Genomic DNA, 24,286 nt, shown 5'->3' with positions numbered 1-24,286 from the left:
TACCAACTGGGAGTTATGATTAAGGCTTGTGAGAGACCAGTGAGTAAATGCATGTGACATGGTGTTGTTACATTTATATTAATGATTTCAGACCATTATATATTTGTATTGTATCTTTATTATAGTTTGTACAATCATGCCCGTGAAGAAGCTTGTTGTGTGAAACGGGAATTGAAAATCAGCTGGCATAAGACTCGTAGGCTGTTGCTGAAGATTGACTACAGCTCCTTTTCCCTCTGGAGAACGGTCTGCTCTTTGAAAAGGACATACGGAAAACAGTAAGTGTTTCTCTCACCAGTTGGACTGTTTATAATTTGAATGATCCACAGACACGTTTGGGGCCGGTGTAGAGGGCAGGAGAATTCCTGCTCTCTGCAGCAGCCCCCAACCCAAGCCCCCGCGGAGTGTGGGCGCACTCCCAGGGCTGCACGATGACATCACTTCCCGGACGTCACTCCCCTCCTTCTCAAAGGTAAGAGCCAGGCCTGAGTCCCCCGCTGGGAGATTGAGGGGGCCAGGCCACCCTGTCTTGGAGTCCCAAGATCAAATCCCGTCTCTGTGATGAAAGCTTGCAGGTTGACCTTGGGCAACTCACTTTCTCTCACCCTAAACTATGGAGAATGATATGGGAGGAGAATGCCTTTGGGGAGAAAGGCAGGGTATAAATGCAGTTAATTAATATATAAATCTGAAGACTAGAGGGCAGGTATAAGAGAGGTTGGTTGGTGAGTGGGCAGGATATCGGTCTGCCAGGAGAAAGGGATATAAGGAGAAAGGAAGAGATCCCTGCATGCCCCCACTTGTAAATATATATTATGATTTTAGCTGATTTTAAGGAAAATACCCCTGCATGATGGCTTTCCCTTCATTGTGGCTCTGGAAATGACACTGTCCCCGGCATGAGAACGAAGGCTCCGTGGCATGTGGGAGCACAGACCCAACAGGCAGCGGGGAATCCAAAAGGCAGACTCCCAGAGCGGCCAGTGGCTCAGAGCGCTCACAGCAGTCTCCAAAAATCTCACTCAAAACGGCGTCTCCTCTGAGGCATGCCTGCTTTCATGTTCTTGCAAGATTTTGAAAAAAGCTCTCCAATCATTAATCCCTGATTGACCAGATGTAAGAATGCCAAGCAACCCTCAAAAGTCTTCACTATAAGTAGTAAAAGTGCTTTACTGAAAAGCTGCCAGTATCATACACTTATACCATCTTTGCCAGGAATGATGGTTACATGCAAGTATCAAACATATACAGATTTTCAGAGTGCGGGCAATTTCTCTAACAGTCAGCTAAACGGGAAAATTTCTCTAACAGTCAGCTAAGAGGGAAAATAGCAGAGATTATGTAGAAGCCTCCAAGATTATCTAGGCACCTCTTCCCAGCAGAGGAAAGAGAATCTAGGCGAGTTCACAGATAACAGTGGGAATGTATTCCTCCTTTGGATAGTTTCACACAACAGGTTCAGTGGAGAAGGCAAGCAACTTTTGCACAGAATAGCTCCAACACATAACCATGACATACATCTATCCAGGTACAGGGGTCCAAGGGGCTACCTCCCGCCTGCCGTTTCAAGTGCTGCTTACAGCCGCTCAAACCCCTAGCAGGCCACCGGGAAGAATAGCCCTTACCCCTCCTGTTGAGACTCACCGGTCTTTGGGTTCTTTTCCAACCTGGGGGACTCTGCACACACCTGGTCAGACACTCACAGACACAAGGCTTACACAAAAGGTGTTTATTACCTCAGAAAGAATGTATGCAAGTAGCAGGAACCACTCTACTCAGGCACAAGCAAAGGGCATTTAAAACAAATAAAGCTTGTCTATATTAACTATAGCTGACTAACATTTCTGAGGAAAACTTGAGGCTTACAGTCATTAACAAACTCCTTAAACTATACCAGGCAGGTCTGGTCGTCAGGCATGGCACAGAGCAAAAAAATATCTCCCTCATCTGCTGGAAAAGTAGTCTCTCTCCCCCTCTCCTGGGCTGAGAGGAGCCAACCTTTTCCTCTCAGATTCCTAGCCAATCAGAGGTGCGTGCAATCCACGTTGCTAGGCGGGAACTGGGATAAGACGCCCTTGTTTCTCAAGGCCCCCCCTCTCGGCAACAGCTTGCAGGTGCAGTTAATTAGCTGAGCCAGACTTTCTGCTCCCAGGAAGTTAAGCTAGAACTTTGCCTGTGGAAACTTAGAAGCCTGAACCAATACAGGCAATGGACTTAAAGGGGCTCTGCTAGACAACATCATGAACACATAGCAAGCAGGCCAGGTATGACAGGTTATAGCAAGCACCTGACACCATCCATTGGTCTCTCACTCACTCACTCATTTCCCTTTCCTCCTGCCTCACTCCCCCCTCCTCCACTGCTGGAAGAGGGAGAGCCCAGGAAAGAACAGAAGGGGGAAGCCAGCCATCTTTAAAATGGCCAGAATGGTAATTTGGGTTTATTCTGGAATCCAGTATTTGGGATACCTGAATATATCTGGATTTATCTGGGTATGTTAAATATAGCCCAATAATATGAGTCAGGTATTACTCAGGTATATATTGTGCTTGGAAATACCAAAATGCACACACCCAGTAAGTAGCTCTGGAGGACATACCTTTCCCCTTATAGCTCTGTAAAGGAAGGGGCTAGAGACTTACTTTTTTTAAAAAAAATGAAAGCTTCAGAGAATTTGCTACACTTACTGGTATAGTATAGTGGTACAATGACATATTAGTTTTTTTAGAATATAAAAAGCCATAAAAATTATATATAAGATATAAAATGGCAATGGCTGCCATGTGGGTCAGAAAATCTGAATTTTCCCACCCACACAGCAGTCATCTAGTCTTTACTAAAATCTTTCCCCAAAATTATGAGTGAAATACAACTTGGAGGAAGTTCTGCAGATCAAGGGCCGGAGCACTTGCAATAGGACCAGCTTGGTTCTCAATGGGTGGAGAGATTAGGGGCCAGAAATGCTCTCTCTTCCATTTTAGGGCTGTCAGTGCAAGCACCTGTTCCTCTAATATTACTGAATGACTCATTTGTGTTACGGTGCTTGTAGGCACTCTTGCAGTAAGGCAGAACCTGTTAGCCGTTCCTGGTGGCCAGTGCGTGCTGGCAAGGATTTCACATCCCCACGTGCACATTCTTGCAAGATGCAAGCCCCATCTCTGCAGATGCCACATCTGTCATAATGACAGGCACTTGGGTGCCATCCAACAGTCCTAGAGAAAACGCCCCCCCCCCCCCTTCACGATGAATCTGAGCAAGAGTCACGGATCCGGGAAACAAATGGCCCTCTGGCTTGCTGTTCAAGGTCAGACTCCTATAAGTGGCCTATAGGATCTCGAGGGTCAAATAAAGACTGTTCTTTGCTCTCACACCTTCTGGGGAGCCTTTAAATCAATTAAACACGATGCTACTCAGCGACTCTCCTTTACAGTGCATGAAGCTACTTTGCTGTGCCTGACACATTGCTGCATTATAGATCCAAGCAAGCGGGGCACTCCGGATCCAAGCAAGATATTCAGGAGGTGCGTTCCCTCCCTGCTAAAAAAGAGAGACTTGTTACAGACATTCGCTTCCCAGAGAAAAAGAATGGAATTTTGATCTAGATTTAAATGGAAAGCTTCATATTTAATAGGCAGTGAAGACTGATTTAGAGGCGGAAACTGGTATTGGGGGGGGGGGAGAACCTTTTTATAGCCAAAGGCCTTCGTGCCTTGTTCTGGGCCCTTTCTGCGCAAGCTTCTTCCTAACGATAGTTGCCCAGCATCTAGAAACCCTTAGTTGCGCATGCGTGCCTCCTTCTCCCTCCCAGGCTGCCGTGCGCTTTTGGAAGAGATTTGACCGCCTCCTCTTCCGTAGCTTCCTTAGCAACGGGCTGAGGGTGGCGTCGTCAAGGCCTGGAGAGCATCCAGGCCGGCCTTCCCAGGGATCGCCGCGTCCCTCCGTGAGTGTCGGAGGCCGGGAGCTTCAGCGGCAGCTTTCTTTGTCCTCGGAGGAATCGGTAAGGGGAGGGGGACTGGAGGCGGGCAAAGCCTTTCCCAGCATAAGACTCCGGGAGGCTTAGGATGGGTTGGTCTCGGCGCGTTGCCAGCCTCCAGGTGGTGGCTGGAGATCTCCCGGAATTACAACTGATCTCCAGGCCACAGAGAAAATGGCTACTCTGAAGGGTGGAGTCTGTGGCACTATGCCCCACTGAGGCCTCTCCCCTCCCCAAATCCCACCCTCTCCCGGATACACCACCAAAATCTCCTGCAATTTCCCAACCTGGAGCTGGCAACCCCCGTCTCTCCCTCGCTTCATTCCATCCCAGAATAGTCTCGGACGGTCCCACAGCAGCCCAGACCAGGAGCTCCCGGCGGGACCTGGCAACCCTACGGGGTGGAGCTGAAGTGTGTCCAGAGCCAGAGACCAAAGCAGCGCTACCTGATCCTCTGTCCTCTGTTTTACGCTCACAACAACCCTGTGAGGACGGCTGAGCTGAAAAAGAGCGGACTGGGGTGTGCCCTGTAGGGTTGCTTGCCAACTCTGGGCTGGGAAGTTCCTGGAGATTTAGGGGGTGGAACCTGAGAAGGGCTATTAAGCTCTGTGATTTTGGCCCATAGTGATTTTAGCCAGTGATTTCAGCTCATAAGAAATCTTTATTACCAATTACAACTAAGTAACTCGAGAGAGCCACATATATGCACCCAAACTATGCCCCTTTTCAGTAACCCCACAATAAGAAAACATGCAACTAGGATCCTTCATTTGCATGCACTAGATACAAGGTAAGGTATTTTACAAAACGGCGATTGGTCCTCATCCAGGAGGATCAATTGCCTGTTGCTAATCCTCTTACCCAATAGGATTGCAGACCTGAGGAGCCCCGCTTTATGTGAAGCTAGCCCAATACATAACAAGGGCGGAGTTTGGGGAGGCAAGGGACCTCAGGAGGGCACCAGGCCATAGAATTCACTGCCCGAAACAGCGATTCTCTCTACAGGGAACTGATCCCTGTCACCTGGAGATCAGTTGTAATTCCAGGAGTTCTCCAGCCGTCACTCTTTTGGGTCACAACCCACCCAAGTTCTTTAATCTAAGATGGATGCTAGCGAAGGCTCCGCTCTGTTCGAATTGACCTGGAGATATGTGTAAAACAAGACTGCCCTGAGCATGTGCAAAATGCTTCCCTCCTTTATCGCTGAATAACTGCAACCAATCCTTGTTATACCTAAAGTTAAGGGGAAAGGCTTTGAGGCAAAAAGAGAGGCATTACAGGCAGCTTTTGTGAATGCAAACCCATTCTTACACACATTACTCAGCAATAAAGTCCAGTAAGTTCTGTAAGGCTCTATCCCAAAAGAATGTAAAAAGAGCCTTGCCAGATGAGTCCGTGGCACTGTGAACCAAGCTACAAGTGACGCCTGACACAGGATGGACACTTGTCAGCTTCCCTCAAGTTTTGATGGGAAATGTAGGCGTCCTGGTCTTATAGCTGTAATGGAGAGCCAAGCTGTAAAATTGTGACCATTTCTGACCCTGCCCACAGAAAAAGTCTTAAGGCTGTAACCCCCTCCTCCATACACACATGGTTGGTCTTCAGTAATTGTTACTCAGAGCTATAATGATTCTTAACAGGAAAGTTCAGTCTAGGTCACCCTGTGAGCTCCATGGTGGAGTGAGGATTTCAGATCACTCTGGCTAACCGGTCCAAGGCACATGCCTGCATTTTAAGGGCTTACCAAGTGCCTTGGAATGTCTTTTTTCTCCTGCCCCAGTATGTATGTGTGTGTGTGTGTGTGTGTGTGTGTGTGTGTGTGTGTGTGTGTGTGTGTGTGTGTGTGTGTGTGTGTGTGTGTGTGTGTGTGTGATTTATAGTTCGCCTTTCTCACTGAGACTCAAGGAGGATTACGTAGTATGAGATTAGTGCAACAAATATCATTTCAACAAACAATGCCATGGGGTAATTAAATGCCAGTAAATCATACTAGGTGACCGCCAGGGCAGATCTGAGTGGTTGTGGATGTTTTATCTGCGGCCCATGAGGGTGGGACCTGTTCCAGAGCCCATGGGATTCATATGTAACCCAAACAAAGAAAAAAATTATTTTAAATTTGTTTAAAATAATGGGATCTGTTGTTAAATCCATGTGATGAGTATGTAACCCAAACCAGAAACAATTTTATTTTTAGTTATTTCTCGCATTATTCTGTATTACTTTTTAAAATATTTTTGTCCCAGTTTTCCTATGAGCATATAACTGTGACTCAAGGCAGCTTGTGTCAAAATCAAAACCCAGACCATGTTATGAGATCAGCATCAACAAACTTTCCTGTCTTTCACAGGCATAAAATGCCCCCCAATGTCCGTCAAAAGCAAGACAGCCTTCATCTTCCTGTAGTGTAAATACAGTCTTAACTGCACAAGTTTTATCAAACATGTACACCTGTGTACGTATATTATATTTATCACAATACCATCACCGCTGGTGTGTTGTAGTGGTTAGAGAATCATATTAGGGCCTGGGAGATCCAGATACAAATTCCCCACTTGGCCACTGAAGCCTGCTGGGTGATCTTGGGTGTGGGCTGGTCACATATTCCCAGACTAAACTACCTCATATGGTTGTTGTAAGGATAAAGCAGAGGACAGGAGACTGACGTAAACTGCTTTGGGTACTCCTTTGGGGAGAAAGATGGGAACTAAATGAAGCAAATAGGTTTTTAAAAAAATGCAAGCCACAATGGCAGTGGTATCGCCTGCAGGGGCCAGCTGAGGCCACATGTTGACCCTCTTTTGGTCACAACCCACCCTAGTTCTTTAATCTGAGCTGGGTGCTAATAAAGCTCTGTTGGAATCTACCTGAAGACACGTGAAAACAAGACTACCCTGAGCATGTGCAAAATGCTTCCCTCCTTTATTGCTGAATAACTGCAGCCAACCCTCATTACACCTAAAGTTAAGGGGAAAGGCTTTGAGGCAGGAAGGCAGGTATTGCGGGCAGGTCCACATGCGAGCAGCTCTTGTGAATGCAAACCCATCCCTACACACGTGACTCAGCAGTGAAGTCCAGTAAGTTCAGTAAGACTCTGTCCCAAAAGAATGTAAAAAAATCTTTGCTAGATGAGTCGTCAAGCATCAGATTATTTATTTACAGTCAATAACCAGTACAGACTTCTAAAAACATAAGTGAGTATCTTACACAAAATGCACCACTGCATAAAAATAATTATATAAATATATAATTATATAAAAACTTGGCAATACAAATACAAAAGTGTGGGCTTTCAGGGTTAGAAATAAAAGCAGATGTTACTCCTTTGCACATTCCCTGCGGATTCTACAAGCCGCGGCTAAAAATCTGGCACTAGCCAACATGATCTGCTAGATGAGTCTGTGGCACTGTGTGGCTGCTTCCGTCCCTGCCCACATAAAAAGCCTTAAGGCAGTAACCCCGCCCCCCATACACACATGATTGATCTTCAGTTATTGTCTGATTTTTAAAGCCATACAAGCATGTGGCTACCCCTACATTCTGTGGCAATTAAGTTTATTATGAGTTGGGCACATTACATTATTTGGTCTGGCCCAAGTCTACCACCTCTCAGTTTCCCTAGGTTACCCTGAACTCTAGTAGGGTGAGAAAAGTTCTTGCAATTCATTGACATGTGGATAAGCTTGTAGCACGTTCAGCTTTGCCTACTTCTTCGTGCTCTGAGCGCTCTACAATGTGTAGAGGCTGCAGAAGTTCCCATGGAACTATCTTGTAACTTCCTTTGATTGGCTTCCTTAGAGATTCATAGCACTCCTGATGTAGCCTCCTAAGCTTTGCATCTCTTTAACAAACCTTCCCTTTGAAACTGTCTTTAAGAAAAGGCACTACCAGGATTCTCAGCAATGATTGAAACCAAACATTTTTCTTGGCTGCAGGTGTCCATTCAAAGGTTCCCAAAGAGGTATGCAGGAAGCAATGAAATGTGAATGCACAAAGCTGAACAATGGAGCAACTGGTATGTGTCTTCACCAGACTATGTTTTGCTGTGCTCAGCTTAATCATTTTTATTATTTTTAAGGACAGATGCAAATTTTATTGCTAGCTTTGTCTGGTTTTTTAATTGTGTCCCAGGAAGCAGCGGTAAAAGAATGTCTTCAGGCTCTCATCTGAAAGAGAAGACCGAAGGGACAGAGAAAAGAAAGATGTCCTCTGCTCCATCTGCTTCTCCTGATTCCGTAATTAAGCCACAACCCCGGCCCAGCGACAGGCTTAATCCCAAAACTATTGATCCGGTATGTACAGGGCTCACTTCAGAAGTCTGCTTAGTGTTGAGATGGTGAGACAGATCCTCACCTCATGTCTTCAGTGTGTGATGCATGAAGATATGGACCGAGCCAAGTAGATATTGTAGGGAACTAGCTGCGTCTTCCTGGATCCCCAGGGGGGCTGCCAGGCCCACAAGGATGTCAAAAGGCAAAAATTCAAAAACTGGCAAGTGAATCTTCATTGTCCAGGACAGAAAGCCATCACCAATTTCTTAATTAAACCACAGCCTGAGACCAAGAGGCAAGCCTCAAGCTCTCTGGGTGTTAGCAACAAAAATCAACCTTGCAAGGTAGGCACATTGCAGGCCGAGTTCAGAAAACAATTACATGGATAGCTTATGGCAAGCTTGCCAAGGTTCTGGATTCAGATACAAGTGGTAACAACTCAGTAACGCCATACAAGTATAATTAATAAGGTTTATTAAAGGAAGCGCAAAATGCGATTTGTAATACAATAGTTATAGTAGTGTGCAGTCAGGAGAAGCAAAATAACAACAGGTTAAATAGCTAAGCTAACATACACTTGAAACTTTGCAAATCTATACCAGATGTTACCATTCACGTAGGTCTCAAAATCCAAACAGGAGCTTTAACTCTTAAGTTCAGAGATCCAGAGAAATGATCCCAAGGACAAAAGTTAGACTAAAACACAACTTTTAGGGCCAACCTCCAGCAGTATGGCCTCAGCAGCTTAAACAATCAAAAAGGCTGTAACCGGTGACGACACGCTCTGCAGTAGGCTGCCTTCTCAGGTGGGAGAAAACTCATCGCTCTGCTCCCATAATGCCATGGGTGAATGAGACGGAACGCCAGTACTAGCATCCCTACTGTCCTGTCCTTAAAGATGTTAAGATTTAGCACCTCTGGTGCCAACTCATTCTCTTATTTGGCTGAGAGCTGACGGTGCCACCTCTGCTCTAGCCTTCCAGAAGAAGGTATTCTTTTATTCTCAGTTATCTCTTACTGCATCTTAGCAAGGCCCCAAAGTCTGAACCAAAGTATGTGAAAGGAACAAGAAACAAGCTGGGCAAGTGAGTTTCTTGACAGATATGAACTAAGCCATGTTTTTTTTAAAAAATGCTGTGATGGACCGATGATAAATCCAGTCCCTGTCCCCCCAGGTTGTTTATCAAGGACAGCAGTAGTGTGAGATGGCAATCTTTGCCTCTCCTAGAGGCAGCTGGCCAGCCACTGCACGAACCGAATGCTAGATTGGGTAGGCCTTTGGTCTGATCCCGCATGGCTTCCTCTGTTCATGCCCTGCTGTTTCGTTACAGCTCTCTCCTGCAATATACATTTCCCAACTGCCAAGGGAACTCTTCCGGTGCAATGGGCAAAAGCTCACTGAGCTAATCTCCAGCACATCAGTAGTATGGTCAGGGCTTTTTTTCAGCTGGAACGCGGGGGAACGGAGTTCCGGAACCTCTTGAAAATGGTCACATGGCTGGTGGCCCCGCCCCCTGATCTCCAGACAGAGGGGAGTTGGAGGGCAATCTCAACTCCCCTCTGTCTGGAGATCAGGGGGCGGGGCCACCAGCCATGTGACCATTTTCTCCGAGGGCAACCCACTGAGTTCCACCACCTCTTTTCCCAGAAAAAAAGCCCTGAGTATGGTGATGGTACCTGTTTATGGAACCCTGCTGACCCTCAAGCCACCTGAATTTTCTACTTTTCTCTGAACTGTGTGCAGCTGAGTGACAAGTTGATTTTCAAAGACCCTCTGATGCCATCCCTTCTTTCTTTAAGCCTGTAGTCCTTTGAAGGCAGTAAATTCTTGATACCTGTATGATTTTCAAGAATGTCCCTGTGGCATTTGTGAAGAATGTAGAACCCATTACAGACCATTTTTGCCCACTTTTTTGTGCTCTGACAGCAGGCTGTTTTTCTTGTTGATTACCTTGGAAAGAATGATAGTAAAGAATGGTAGTAAATATAGTGAAGTGACTAATATGAGGATGTGTATACCAAGAAAATTTTCATTATAACTTTGGATCTGGCCTTGGGGGCGTGATTTTTACCATGATTGCTTCTTTCTGGGTTGGACATTATCAGATCAGATTCAAATACATGTGTTTTTTTCAGGTTCTGTAGTTCCATTATTTTCAATATAGAATATGTATGAGGGTCTACGGCAGCTGTTTATAAGGATAATGGCACCAAAATTGCACAAACACAGTTCTCTCTCTAATCTAAAGCCCACCAAAGTTTCAAACAGATTGTAAAAATGCAGTAAATTTTACAGACCCCCCAAAATAGGTCTCTGCACAGCCACACCAAGTTCTGCTTATTAATTCCTAAAATAGCAATCAAGCAGCATCCAGCAGGAGAGCTCCAACTGGCCACCGGCATTTTTTTAAAAAGTCCTGTCTACATTCTTTTCTTTTCCCTACTATTACAATGACCTACAATAGAGCATTTTTTACATCTCCACTGAAAACTCTGAATTTGCCATCCTTTCTTGTAGTTTGTTGTTTGTTTCCTTTCAGAGAGGAAGGCTTCTGTTGCAGACCCCATCACTAGAGTCACTATTTTTCAACCAAATTACACCAAAATTGCAGTGGAGCTTCTTCTGCCTGTCTTGAACCCCCGAGTTTCAAGAAAATTGGACAAAGGGGCCAGTTTTACAGACCCCAAAATTAGATCCCTTTCTGGACAGCTGCAAAAACAAAATCCAATGAGAAGCTGCTGTTACCAGAACTGCTCTTATAAAGGGGGAAATTAGCTCAGCAGTCTGGAACTAAAATTAGCGCGGATCTAACCAACGTTTATGGAGGTCCCGATTCCAGACACTCTAGTGATAAAGAGGCAGACTACAAATAGATTCAATAAACACGTGTCTTTACTAATAGTGTGGCGTAAGCCTGAGCTTGCACATACATACAAGAAAGCATACAAGAACTAGGAAATGCAGAGTAAGAAATACAGAGACGGTCGCATGAGCAGGTACCCACGATGATAAGGGAAATACTCACAATCCTGAAGCGGAGCAGAGACACAACAGCGAGGTGGTCCAATGCCAGCAATGGATCCACAGAGGGACAGCAAGGGGGTCTGGATAGGAATGGCGTACGCACCATGTGGTCTGAGGGACCAGCTTAAATACCCCAAAACGCACCCTGGGGCTGGAGCTGTACTTGGTGGTTCTCACGGATTAAAACAAAGGCTTTAATGGGTTACTGAATGGCTTGGATGGGCCACTTTGGTAATCTGATTGTGTTACAGTGACACCTCAGGAAGAGGGGACAAAGGAGGGAGGGGGAGATCTGAGCGTGTTGAAAGGATGTTCCAGCAGACAGGGCTTGCCCTGATGTCATCAGCTCTGGAATGCGGAGGTTTCTTTGAGATGCATTCTTTAAGTGCTTGGGATGGTTGGCACTTAGCTTCTTCTCCGGGGCGGCTCCCAAGATATGCAGAGTGGGGCGAGGTTCTCTCGCTGCGGACGTGGTGTGTCCGCTTCTCTGAAATGGCTTCCCAAAGCAGGCTTCTCCTTTTGGTCTTCTGGCTGCCTAAGAACATGGTCGCCGGCTGGGCATGGCAGGGGCTGGTTAGCAGGCTGCCCGGTAGCGAGGGCAAGCTCGATGACCGGCCCGTGGGAGGCTCCAGGCGGGAACTGACCAGGGAGCGCCTGGCCAGGCTCGCTGGAGGTTTCCCTGGCAGGCGCCCGGCTGCTAACAGCGGCTTGGGCCCAGATGAGGCAGGCTTCCATGGAGGCAGGGGGAACAGCACGTAAAACACAGTCCAAAGCAGGGAACAGTCGCGGTCCGTGGCAGATGGCAATGCAGGCACGGGGCACATGTGTAATAAAGTCCAAACACACACTGGGTCGTCCAGATACAGGTCTGGGCAGGGCTGCCCAGGAAGAAAGTCCTTTGTGGAGTCATCCAGACAGGGAGTCAGGAAACTAACACGGTCTATTGCAGCAGTAAGGTAGTTAACAAGCAGGCAGAAAACTGACACGTGTATCAGAGCACACACGTGCAGGGCAGTCTTGGTGTAGCAATAAAGCAGCAACGCAGGAAACTTTAACACAGTCCATGGCAGGCCTTAAAGCAGGAGAGGGGGCCTACTTGGCAACACTGCTGAGTTGGAATCTATATGGAAATTTGACTCAGTCAGACTTGGATTGAATAGAGACTCTGGATGGTTAACTCATTATCAGAAGTAACTGCCTTTCAGGCATTCCATTCAGATTCAGCAATGGAGGGGACGGGTCACACCCAGCCTGGATTGTGCCCTGCACTCTCTCCCCTCCCCTCCTATATATCTCTGGCCAGTTTCTTCATACCCTCCATGCATTTGATGAAGAGAGCTGTGGTTCTCAAAAGCTTATGCCTCAATAAAGTTGGTTAGTCTTAAAAGTGCTACTGGACTTTTTACTATTGGACAGCTGCACTAAGTTCTCTCTACTGGTTTCTAAAATGGTTGTCAAGCAACAGCCAGCAGGAGATCTCCAGCCAGCCATTAACATTAAAAAACAACCTGTTGCATTCATTTCATTTTCCTCCTCTTACAATAACTGACTTTTTAAAACCTTTCTGCTGAAAACTTGCTTCTCGTGGTCTTCTGTTTATTTCATTTCAAACACTGAGGGAGATTTCCTTTGAAGAACGCGCGCACACGCACACACACACACACACACACCCATCAGTCTGCCATTATTCCTTATGGGGACTATGGAGGGGAGGGGAGTCATCGTTTTTCAACCAAATGTCATTATAATTGCATCAGAACTTCTTCTGCCTGTCTACCAAGAACCTCCAAGTTTCAAGCAAATTGGACAAGTATTTGAATTCCATGGGCTCCTGAACAAGCCCAGACTTTCTATTTTCAGAGGGAAAATATCTCTCCACCCCACAAAGAACAGGGGAAGGAGAATGGCAGTTCTCTGCAGTTTAGGAATAGCTGGGAGTACTCTGTGCTCCTCCCTTGCAAGGGTCTATTTGGAAGGGAGCTATTCTGTTGTCCAGGAAGTCAGTAGAATCGAAAAGCACGTGCTCATGCTGCATGGCTGGTAAGCATCAGAACTTGGTGGGGAGAACCTGATATTTTAGGGGAGGATGTTTCGTTATTCCCAAGCATTCTGGATTTGTGTTACCATTCCAGAAAATCTAGGCAATGATTTGAAACAGTGATTTCTGTTTATATTTTTGGTTCAGAAAACCTATGCACACCCCTAGTGACTAATGCTGTTCTGTACTGGACACTTTGTTGGTCAGTCATGACTGTAAAATGTCGGAGCTCTTCAGTAAAAAGGAAATGTGTGTATGAACCACTCCCAATGTGGAGGCTGGTATGGAGTTCTCTCCCTGCTGCCAGAGGCCAATACCCTCCCATCTGCTTATCAGGGAGACGGTGTTATTTAGCATAGATGACCAGGTGAATACAAAACCACAAGGCTACAAAATAGTCAATTGGGGTGGATTTTTTTCCAGGTTATGTATCTGCCATCTTGGCATTCTAGAATTGTTTAAAAAATGAAAGTAGGTTATAATAACTCTTCATAAAGACGTCACCATTATTCAAGGTATGTAGGGAAGTGTAATAAGGTTAAGACTGTGGGCCAAACTTGTATGTTACATCTACCGTGTGATTGCCCAAGAAATGTGCAGCAGGACGCCAGCCGCAAGTTCTTTATGGGAACTCATTTTGGAAGCAGTGCAGGAGCCTGATTTGAATTGGGATGGCTGGGCAGATAATTCCTACACTGAAGATAGCTGGTCACTAATAGCAGCTCTTTGTGTCCATTCCATGAGGAATGACTTAAATGAGTCCAAGGTACATCCTCTGATACCCACTTCTGCCTCCAAACCCCCCAACAGGATGGAATGGTCTGCTGCCTTAAAGGTTTCAGAGAGGTCCTGGAGGAATGACAAAGAAGCATGGTCCTCGTCCAGATTCATTTATTTTATTTATTTGTGTCATTTATAGTCCGCCTTTCTCACTGAGACTGAAGGCTTAGTGTGAGATTAGTACAGTCAGTATCAAGGACATTTCAATGAATGATGCCATAAAGGAAATAAATGCAACTTACTATCAACTAAAGCCACAAGAGCCATCTCTGTCCCATAGGCCAACCTGAAATCTAGCTGAAAAGGGTTCCGAGCACAAGAGATTAGAGACTGAGTGATAATTAGCGGCATCATTTTTGTGTAGGGATTTTTTTTTTAAGTAGAGGGCGGATGACTGCCTGTCTGAGTGGCTGAGGGAAGGTGCCCTGAGTTAGTGACTGGTTTATGATAGACGTCAAGGGCTGAATTATGTGGTCGTTACCAGATTTTAGCAGGCAGGTGGGCAAGGGGGCACACAAAGCGGGCTTCACGAATGCCAAGATCCTGGCATTATCTGTCAGTGTAACTGAGTCAAAGTGGCTCATAAACTGACCAGTTGGTGTATTAAGCATTTTTCTCTCTTTGCCTATATTACAGTTGGTATCCAGATCAGAGAATGTGTAATCTTTCATTAAATTTTAATATGGTCTCATCGGCTGTTCAGTTTACTTTAGAGATTCTCATCTGTACTACATAATAGGCCTGATCCGGACCCTCTCAGGTCCATTGATTTTATTGCAGACATTTAAGGACATGCCTAAATCTTCTATCGTGTTAAATGGAACTTGCCTTGTGTAACTTTGACTGGGTCATTCCCATATGATTTTAGCCGTGTTATAATTATTAGTATTTTAGTCATTACCAGTGAACTGACCTGGCCTTCCTCTTCTCCTTGCAGTTTGGTGTCCAGCCCAGAGCTCCTTCTGCCTTTGCTGCCATTTATTCTACTGGGGGCATCCCTTGCAGGTGAGGCAGTGAATGGGTTCAAGCAAGAGATCTGGTACCATCAAGCCGGTGTTGTGTGTCCAACCAGCTGTGGACTGTGAAGGTTGGGACTTTCCGGCTTCTTCCTGCACCTCGCTGAGCCTTCCCCCCCACCCCCCCTTCGTGTTGTTCCTGTGACTCAGCAGGAGTCAGTTCGGAGGGAGGAGTCAGCAGGAATTGCTGCGTTTATTTTGCTTCTGCAATACTAAAAGCAAATACTGAGAGGGCCACACAGTATTCCGTTACCAGGTGTGCCATTTTTTTAACAAAACAGCTGATGGGCCTCAAGACAAAAAGTGTTACTGAGGATTTCCTCGCATATGCTCTTTTCCTCATGACTTGATGGGGAATATGTGAATTAGGGGTGTGCACCAAAAAACCCCCCTTCAGATCAATCCAAATCTGAGTATAAGGTATACCATAAAAATCCAGTATTCCTGAAATCCAGGTAAGATTCTCTAATCTGGTTTGATAAGGTTAGGGAATCTGGAATTTATCTGGCCGTTCCCTGTGGCAAAATTAGCGGGGGCGGGGGGCAGTTTGGAGAAGCCAGCCTGCACTTCGTCAGTATCCAGCTTCCCAGATCCAGTCTAGAATGTTTTGAACCAGCATAGCTGGCTTATGCCTGACCAGCATAAATCCAGATATATAACTGGTATGTGAATGCACACCCCTAATGTGGATATTCTCCATTGAAAAGCCTTGTTTGCAATGTGGAAATTCTGCCTGTGGTATTTCACTGTGATGATTGACTCACGCATTTATGTTACTGCTTGATACAGCTGTCAGGGTGGCCCGGCCCTGACATCGCTTACAGTGCAATCCTATAAAGAGTTACTCCAGTCTAAGCCCATTGATTTCAGTGGGCTTAGACTGGAGTAACTCTTCATAGGGTTGCACTGTTAATCCTGGAATTGCTTATGTTATGTATCTATCATAAGTAGTCCTCTAAAGAAAGCTGTTTTCACCTTCTAACTGTAGTTGAGATAAATTAGCAATTGCTTCAGAGGAGGAATAAATTTGATGAAGGCTGTCCGTCACCAAGGCCCTGACCTACAAAAGGCATGAGCTCTGCTGGTGCAGCCCTGCCTCTGAATTCTGCGACATCAACATAGAATCTGCTCCTGGGTCAGGCAGCTGTCAGACTGCCGCAGGTGCTTCCCTGCACCAAACTTATATAACATGGTTGGTCAGATTTTTACTTTGAAGGAAGCACTGTTGAAACTGGTAAACTTCCAAGGACAACAGAAAAATGGGAGAAAAAACAATACGCCTGCAGAAGAAGGGTAACCAAAGAGGTTGGAACAGAAAAACAGAATTAAGTGTAATAGACACAAACATGTTATATAAAATAGCATTGAGTAAATACATTCAAATCCTCCCACAGAACAGGTTAAGATGCAATATGGACAATACATCCAGATTAAAGTTGTTCCTTTGTCCAAAGATTGCCTTGACAGTCAACAGTATAGAAGTCCTAGGTGGAGTTTTGAGCAAGGACCAGAAATGAACCCAAAGGCACACGTATTTTTAATGACCTTCCCTCAAAAACAGGATTGCGATCTATTACAGTATTTTCAAATACTGTAATTCTTTATGACAGTTTATATTGCAGTTGCCAAAAGTGTAATAATACATTTTATGCCGCTCTTAGTAGAAACATGTATTTCACTATTTCATTTATTCATTAATAAATACTGATAAGAGATCAATGATCATTTGCCGCTGGTTTTTTGTCTGCTAATGGGTATTAGTAGAAGACAGTTTATTTGGAAAGCATCAAAATAGTGTCTTGCTGTGTTAATTTCGAGGCCTGCCCTAAATAAGGCTATGTACTATGTGAAGATGTCATACAAAGTATATCTATACTCACACACGTCTAGTAACTTTGACAAAATGTTTTGGGATTTTTTTATCATGAAGGGAAAAGGCAACAATCCAAGCTGCCTTTTCGTGTTATCGATGCTCCTTTGTTTTGTTTCAGGTTGGTTCATGGCTCTGTTAAACACAAATTGCAGTGGCAGTGTCATCCGGAAACCCTTCCATTTGATCCCCTCCTTATAACTTTAGCAGAGGTGAGTTTCACTGGTCCTTAAGACTTCGGTAGCATCAGTACTATCCATTTTCATGTGAAGCTTGTATTATGAAATTTTCAAAGATGTGGGTCACCTATAGCCTGAGTCCTCTTGCTGGTTTTGCTGAGAGAACAAAGTGCAATGGGGGTCTGGGATTAGCTTTAAAAATGCAAAATGACTGATAATAAGAGGCAAACTACTTTTTAAGCAGATAATTAGGGTTTAGCATCTAAGTAGTCCGCTGAGAACAAGAAGAAACTACGGCTGGTTTTATAGTGCTTAATCCACAGGGAAGCAACCAACAGCTAGCAAGTGATGTTTCGTATAACTCTCTAAGCCTCCTCCCCATCTCATCAAGGTTGATTTTTTGACATGCTGGTCTGCTCACAGGAAAGGGGTGAGGTGGTTTGGCTTCACCACCCACAAAATCTTTTGGCAAAGTACTTGCTGATCACAAGGGGTTACATCAAAGCTTTCATTCCTTATTTTAGGTGATCGTTCTTTAAAAAACAAACTGAGGGATATGTGCCCCTAATTCACATCTCTGCCTGTTAGAAGCTCTTCCGTGCTGGTCCAGATTGCCTCCCACCTTCCCCTTGCACACCCACCCCTTGGTAGTTTCCATAAGCAGCAGACACTGTTATGGCCTTACTGGATACAAATGATTCCGTTACTCTTTCTGTGGCAAAATATATAGGGGAAATAATTGAACATCAGAGACATGATACCAAGTGAGGTTCTTCTCATTTTAACTTCTGATTAAGGCAATAGCCATATGAGCAATACTAGGTAGGTAGGTAGGTAGGTAGGTAGATAGATAGATAGATAGATAGATAGATAGATAGATAGATAGATAGATAGATAGATAGATAGATAGATAGATAGATAGATAGATAGATAGATAGATAGATAGATAGATAGATAGATAGATAGATAAAGACAGACAGACAGACAGACAGACTGACTGTTACGGTCTTTCAGGGATAGATGTGCAGGATGGCTGTTACCATCTTTCCTTGGGGCTTTACATATTTTTACTTGTGTTTTACCTTGGTTAAGAAGTCTATAGCTCTGATGGGGTTGTACTTGGACCTTAAATTCTTTATTAATTCAGCATCTGACCTCAGATCTACCTTGTTTAAGAGAATTTTTCCCCATTAACTACTAAATTCTCTCCCTAAAAGAGCACTGTAGTAGATAGAGAAAAAGGGGAACAGTGTTCAATTTGTCTGCCTCTGCTTTCAGCAGTAGCCCTTCCAAATGATTTGCTTCTACAGAACGTTTCATTTCTGCACCCTTTGTTAACAGTGGGCCTGGAAACAATAATTGGATCTCCATTAATGTAAGCTTTGAGCCTCTTAGAAAGAAAGAGAGAGCGTGCTTTTGAGGCTTCTGATTTTATCATTGGATATGCCAAGACAATAGGACTAAGGAGCCGCTGCCAAATCCCGGAGGTTTGTGCAATCAACAACACCCTCCCCGTACTGGATTTGCCCACACCTGAGCTGATGTGGGCAGAGCCACTGACCCCGGCATCTCAGGGGCGAGCAATGGACAAGGTTGCCAGCAACCAGCTGCAGCATCCGCTCCTAATGCCAGGGCAGTCCGGCTACCAAATGGAGATCTCCCGGCCGGCTTCACTGCCTTTCCATCCAGTGGCGGCGGGGCAGGGTGGGCGGGATGTTTTCTTCCGTTCTCACAGGATGTTACTGTCTGTGTTCCAGCACACGCCAGGGACTTGGAAACAGAACTGCTTAGGCCCCATTTCTGAATCCATATAGAAATATCTGTGAGGGTAAAATGAAGATGAGAAACCTCTTTCCTCGGAGGCTTGAATGTTTTGTATATGTGAAACCGGAGGGCAGCTGTCTGGCTCATTCTGTATTTTAGGGGCCCACAAGGTGGCGTAAGTGTGTTTGGAATGATCCTCATGAAATTCCAGCAAACTACAATTCCAGCAAGTCTGAGGGTTGTTTCAAAATGATTTTTTTAAAATGTTCAAAGAAGGTGCAACAATGTAATAAAAAGATGCTGTGCCCTTGTGGCAGGGTCTGAGAGAGACTAGGCACCCGTATACGTTCGTCTCCAAGGAAGGCTTCAGAGAAATGCTATTGGTGGGAGGAGCAGTTCAGAAGGTGGTCCCGCTGCTGCCTCGCCTCATCCCTGTGTTAAAGGCTGCTTTGGTAAGTCTTTCTATTTATTGTGAAGTTTCAACAGCTTGGGGGGTCAATTATTTCAGTCGCCATCTTCACCATGTGTGTGGAAGCAGATAACCATTTGCCCAGAATGCTGTGTGAAAGCTTGGAGGAGCAACTGTAGCCAGAGAGGTGACATCTCTCTATCTATGTTTGTCCTGCTGGATATTAGAGGCTGTATAGTAAATTGAAATGTTTAGCATAAAGGATAAAATGAGATGGAGGTTATACCTTGAGTCCATATTCTTTTGCACCCATTCATGCTCTCAATAAATAAGTTGACATTTAATTCACACAGGACAGCGCAACTCTTGGCAGGCAGTGTTGAGGTGTGGCAGAAGTACTCATCCCCTTGCACAGACCAGAAAGAGGAAATGTATCGTTTATGAGTGCTTCTGAATCCAGGCTTTGTCCTGGATGCTCAGGTTGAGGCAGTGTCCAGGAGCAGTTTCCAGTGATTTGGCAACCGTGCCCTTTCATTTACAAGAGGAGTTGGTCAAAAGTTCCCCATGGGCTGCCTTGAAGGTTGTTCAGAAGCTACAACTGATGGAAGCTTAGAACATCGATTTGCCTGAGTTTTTCTACTTACCAGTTTACTTCTAGGCTAAATTCTTACCTTGAAAATCCCTTTCTGGCTTGCGATACTCAAGGGTATCTCCTCTCTGAGGCTGTTCTTTGAGAGCCTGCTGAAATAACTTCTTTTTAATCCTGCAACACCTTTCTTCCCTCTTCCATTTTATCTTTGTAACAACGTTGGTGGTAGAATGAACTGTGTGATAGGCCCAAGGTCACCAAGAGAACTTCCCCAGCAGAGTATGGATTCAAACATAACTGTACCTATTGGAACAGCAGCGACTCAGGATGCCTGGATAATGGGGGATGATGTATTTTCCCTTTGCATTGAAGGCAGAGTGTGTATTTGCATGATGCCTTACTTTGAACTAGAAGCGGCTATCTGAGTCCTCCTCCTCTTTCTGTATTCTTTTGTTCTTTCTCTCCTCCTGGTATCGCAAGAAGCAAGACGCTTTCTGCAAAGCAAGCAGCACAGAGCACACCCATACTCCCACTCACAGCCAAACTACTTGGCCACTTGTAAGAGGAAATAGTGTTACTTAGATCAGGTTTCTGTGTTTCTTCTACTATTACAAAAATACAAGTGAATGTGAAGTGGTTTAAATAAAAGTAAGTTTTTTGTGTTGCAGTATACTGGCTTAGTATGCAGTATACTACCGTGGCGCAGAGTGGTAAACTGCAGTCCTGCAGCCCAAGCTCTGCTCACAACTCGAGTTCGATCCTGGCAGAAGCTGGGCTCAGGTAACCAGCCTAAGGCTGACCCAGCCCTCCATCCTTCCGAGGTTGGCAAAATGAGCACCCAGTTTCCTGGGGGTAAAGTGCTCTTTTTAAGCTAGCAGCCAGTGCGCCAATGGCTTTCTCTGAGGGGACCCCCAGATGATAGAAACAGGTACTTGCTCAAGTTGGTCACATTACAGATCCTGGCTATTTAAGCCTGCTTTAAAGACTGTTTACACAGACCTTTACCCTAATCTGTTTTTAACTGGGCTTTATTGGCTGTTGTGTATTCTCCCTGTTTCATGTTTTAATGTTGAGGTTTTCTATTTTATTTGTTTTCTCTGCCTTCCGAATTATTGTACTGAATGGATGGGGTCAAATTCCAAAAAATACTGACCTAGTCAGGAGACTGTCATGCCTCTTAATGTGTAACTGGTTCTAACCCGTCCCCCTTCCTTTTTTCCCCTAAAGACCCATTCAGATGGTGAAGTATTTGAAAGGGGGTTGGCTGCCTTGGTACAGCTGAGTACAGTTGTTGGCCCAGCGCTTAACGATCATCTGAAACATCTCCTTTCAAGTGTGAGTACAATACGTAGTGGCTGCATTTCTTCTGGGCCTTTGTGAAACATGTTGTTTTAGCTCGTGGATTGTATGAGCTAATGCATTAAAGGCAGGTTGGCCTCTGGGCACTGTTGGGCCAAACGGGACAACTGAAGACCCGCCATGCCAGTTTAGCCCAGCAGCCATGCTCTGCACCCTTCCACGAGCTTGACGGTCACCGCCACCCCATCTCTGCAGTCCTCTGAACCCTTCTTATTTTTCTGGAGGTACCTTGGACCTGGTTGGGCAGGCCTGGACTAGACGAGTGCTTGAATCCTTCCAGTCCTCCAGATGTATGCCAAAGGATTGCCTGTTATCAGTCAGCGTCTGCAGAGCTTCATTTGTACTCTTGATAGACCATTCTGTAGATAAATAATGTCCACTGCAAAGATTTGGACTGTTTTACATATAAAACCCATTGCATGTCTTTCTTTCACAACAGCTTTCCAAGAGACAGATGAGCAAGAAGTTCAAAGAGCAAACAACAGATGCTTTGCAGAAGCTGGAACTGTATGGTGGGAAGGTAGGCTGAATCCATTGGTTTTACCCCTCGCCCTCCCAGTAGGCAAGCTGTGGTGCAGTTGTTTCTCCTGTCCTCTGCTCTGCCTACTAGCATTAGGTTGAGTCCATTCCCTGCAGTCATCTTCATCATTACATGATATGATATGAAGTCCAAGTCAAGGTTTGATAGGTCAATGAAAACTTCTGTTTGTGGGTGGTTGTGGTGAAAGGGGTGGAGTCCATGCTAGGAAAGGTGTTGAAAATAAGATGGCCAATATCATGTCTTTTTATACATCTTTGATATGGCAGCATTTCAAATTCTGTATACTGTTTCAGTCACTTGTCACCAAAATGAAATTGTAGTGCTGGAAAATTCAGAAAAGGCCACCATGACCATTGGCGCATAGGGTTGCCAGGTACCTATAGACTCCCAGCAGGAGGGGGGAGCTGGTACTCACCAGAGGCATGATCTTTGCATACGCACTCCTGGGCCCCGACTGGATGATGTCACTTCCAGAAGTGACATCATTATGGTGGCCATGGGAGTGCTTCTGTTTTTCAGCCTCTGCAAACCATGGGAGCACTCCCATGGCCAGCAGCAATGATGTCACTTCAGGAAGTGACATCATCACACCTCACTGGGAGCATGCCTGCCACACGGTTGCCTGGGTTCCCTGCCAGTGGTGGGCGATTGCTGGGCAGCTTGCCACCCCCTACTCATCATGAGCAATCAGCAGGCAACGGGGCAAACCGGCAGGCACCTGGGAACCCTATTAGAGCACTTCACCTATAAGGAAAAACTTCAGCACTGAAGCATTTTAATTTGCAAAAAAGCTCAAGTAAGCACACAGAGTGTTGTTAGGTTCATACATGAGCACAGTTGCTCAGTTTTCCTAGACTTGATGATAGCAATGACTGCTACCCAAGCATGTGGATGGAGTCTTATCAAAAATACTGCTAGAAGCAATTTGAGCATGTTGGCTCGAATCCAGCATCACTTGCATGGAGGAACTGCAGCCAAATCCCATCTGTCAGCTGTTGCATGGATGATAGAAGCAAAATCCACATACATGCCCTGAACTGCTGATCAGTGAGATTTTGGCTTGGCATGCAGTTTCAACTGTTTGGTCAGGGGGCGCACTTATGAGTGCAGTGGAACTTGTGGTTCCTCCAACTTAGGGGTATTCAGGCGGCTCCTGTCTTCGAAGTGTTGTATCACACATTCAAGTTACAATTTGATGTTGCAGTCACCAAGAGTGCAACATCAAATTTCAGTGGGCTTAGACTGGAGGAGCTCTGCTTAGGATTGCACTGCAAACGATGGAACACGAACATCGGAACTGGAGGCCTGAGTTCACCCAGGCAGCTTGGAGAGCATTATGTTAATGGCTTTTGCTCAAAAGACGCGAGTGACCTTATGGCCAGGGTAAACATAGCGTAATGTAACATAACATATATAAATATATTAAAAATGTAATAGGAAAAGGCCATGGGAGTTGATAGTTTTATCAGCGACTAGATTGATGATGAGACAAAGGGGTAAGTTGTTTATGTTTCTAGAAAACAGTTGAGTACAAAATGCCCCAAAGACTTCCAAATACCCATCTGTCTGACATTCACAGTGTGTGAGACTATTTTGCTTCTTTCTGGTGGCAAAGTGGTGCGCTAGTATTGTGGGGAGGGGCTGCATTTCTTGGGTTTTTCGTCGTGTATCAGTTGTGATTTGTGATGACTTTTTTCCCATAGTATAAAATGGATACTTACCATGTTCCATTCTCATTTAATCACCAGGAGAGCTTGGCTGTTATAAAATCTAAAATTCCAACTTACCGTTCAGTTGTTTCCTAAAGAGAGGTATGAAGAAGAGCAACTTTCCTTGGAATTGCCCGTATTGTCATGATTTGTCTATAGGACGCTGTTCTGTCATCTCTCGGGCTGGGGGGACAAGGAACGATCAAGGCTCACAAGATTACGTATGTTCAAGGCAATTATGAAAAGCACCAGCCAATTGTATTCTTTGTTTTCCAGTGCTTCTAGCAGGAGTTACCAATCAGTTCATCTGGTTTATTAGGTAGAATAATGGCGTCACCTGTGATTGTCACATATAACTGTGAAGAAAATAGAGATGCTCGCTGTGTATTTACATGTTTTTAATTCTGGAGTATGTTTACCAGGTGTGATGCATTTGACATTGAGGGCATGATCCTGCTATAGTTACATACGATTCTTACTGGGCACCTAAGTCTTGTCAAACAGGTCAGTCACTTGAAAGTGCTTGGATTTGTGTGGGTTGGGCCACACTTAATTTATTTTTAAGCAGAAACTAATTCCTTGCTTAAGGCTCAGAGATACATTTATTTTTATACTGTCAGGTTAGAAAAAGATATCTTTTATTCAGAATTAATAAAAATGTACAAAGTGTGTTAAATTTAGTGCAGTTTGAGGTTATCTACTCAGTTTTATATTAATGTGTGAAAATTGCTTCACTCTTTGAAAGTATGCTGCAATTTCAAGTATT

The 24,286-nt window shown here is 44.9% G+C and overlaps 1 protein-coding gene across 2 annotated transcripts; it reads left to right on the top strand.

Annotated features, from left to right (window-relative positions):
- Positions 1-24,286, top strand: PACRGL (parkin coregulated like). Of its 2 annotated transcripts, XM_054999607.1 has the most exons (10): positions 1-39; positions 126-278; positions 7,906-7,985; positions 8,102-8,262; positions 15,022-15,089; positions 17,092-17,182; positions 19,231-19,365; positions 21,139-21,246; positions 21,710-21,790; positions 23,560-24,286. In XM_054999607.1, exons 3-10 carry the CDS (start codon positions 7,934-7,936, stop codon positions 23,614-23,616), a joined length of 753 nt encoding a protein of 250 aa, XP_054855582.1. In that variant the 5' UTR covers positions 1-39; positions 126-278; positions 7,906-7,933; the 3' UTR covers positions 23,617-24,286. The 2 variants fall into 2 exon arrangements, with proteins under 2 accessions (XP_054855582.1, XP_054855581.1); XM_054999606.1 differs by lacking the exons at positions 1-39; positions 126-278 and adding an exon at positions 3,918-3,997.

Source organism: Eublepharis macularius, chromosome 15 (assembly GCF_028583425.1).
Source record: "Eublepharis macularius isolate TG4126 chromosome 15, MPM_Emac_v1.0, whole genome shotgun sequence".
Taxonomy (NCBI): domain Eukaryota; kingdom Metazoa; phylum Chordata; class Lepidosauria; order Squamata; family Eublepharidae; genus Eublepharis; species Eublepharis macularius.
The sequence above is the reverse complement of the archived record's forward strand: the minus strand, read 5'-3'. Positions and strand labels throughout refer to the sequence as shown.

Coding starts and splice junctions, on each gene's coding strand:
- PACRGL (XM_054999607.1), top strand. CDS start 7,934: ATGCAGGAAGCAATGAAATGTGAATGCACAAAGCTGAACAATGGAGCA. Junction 21,247..21,709: donor TGAAACATCTCCTTTCAAGT/GTGAGTACAATA, acceptor CTTTCACAACAG/CTTTCCAAGAGACAGATGAG. Junction 21,791..23,559: donor TGGAACTGTATGGTGGGAAG/GTAGGCTGAATC, acceptor TTTAATCACCAG/GAGAGCTTGGCTGTTATAAA.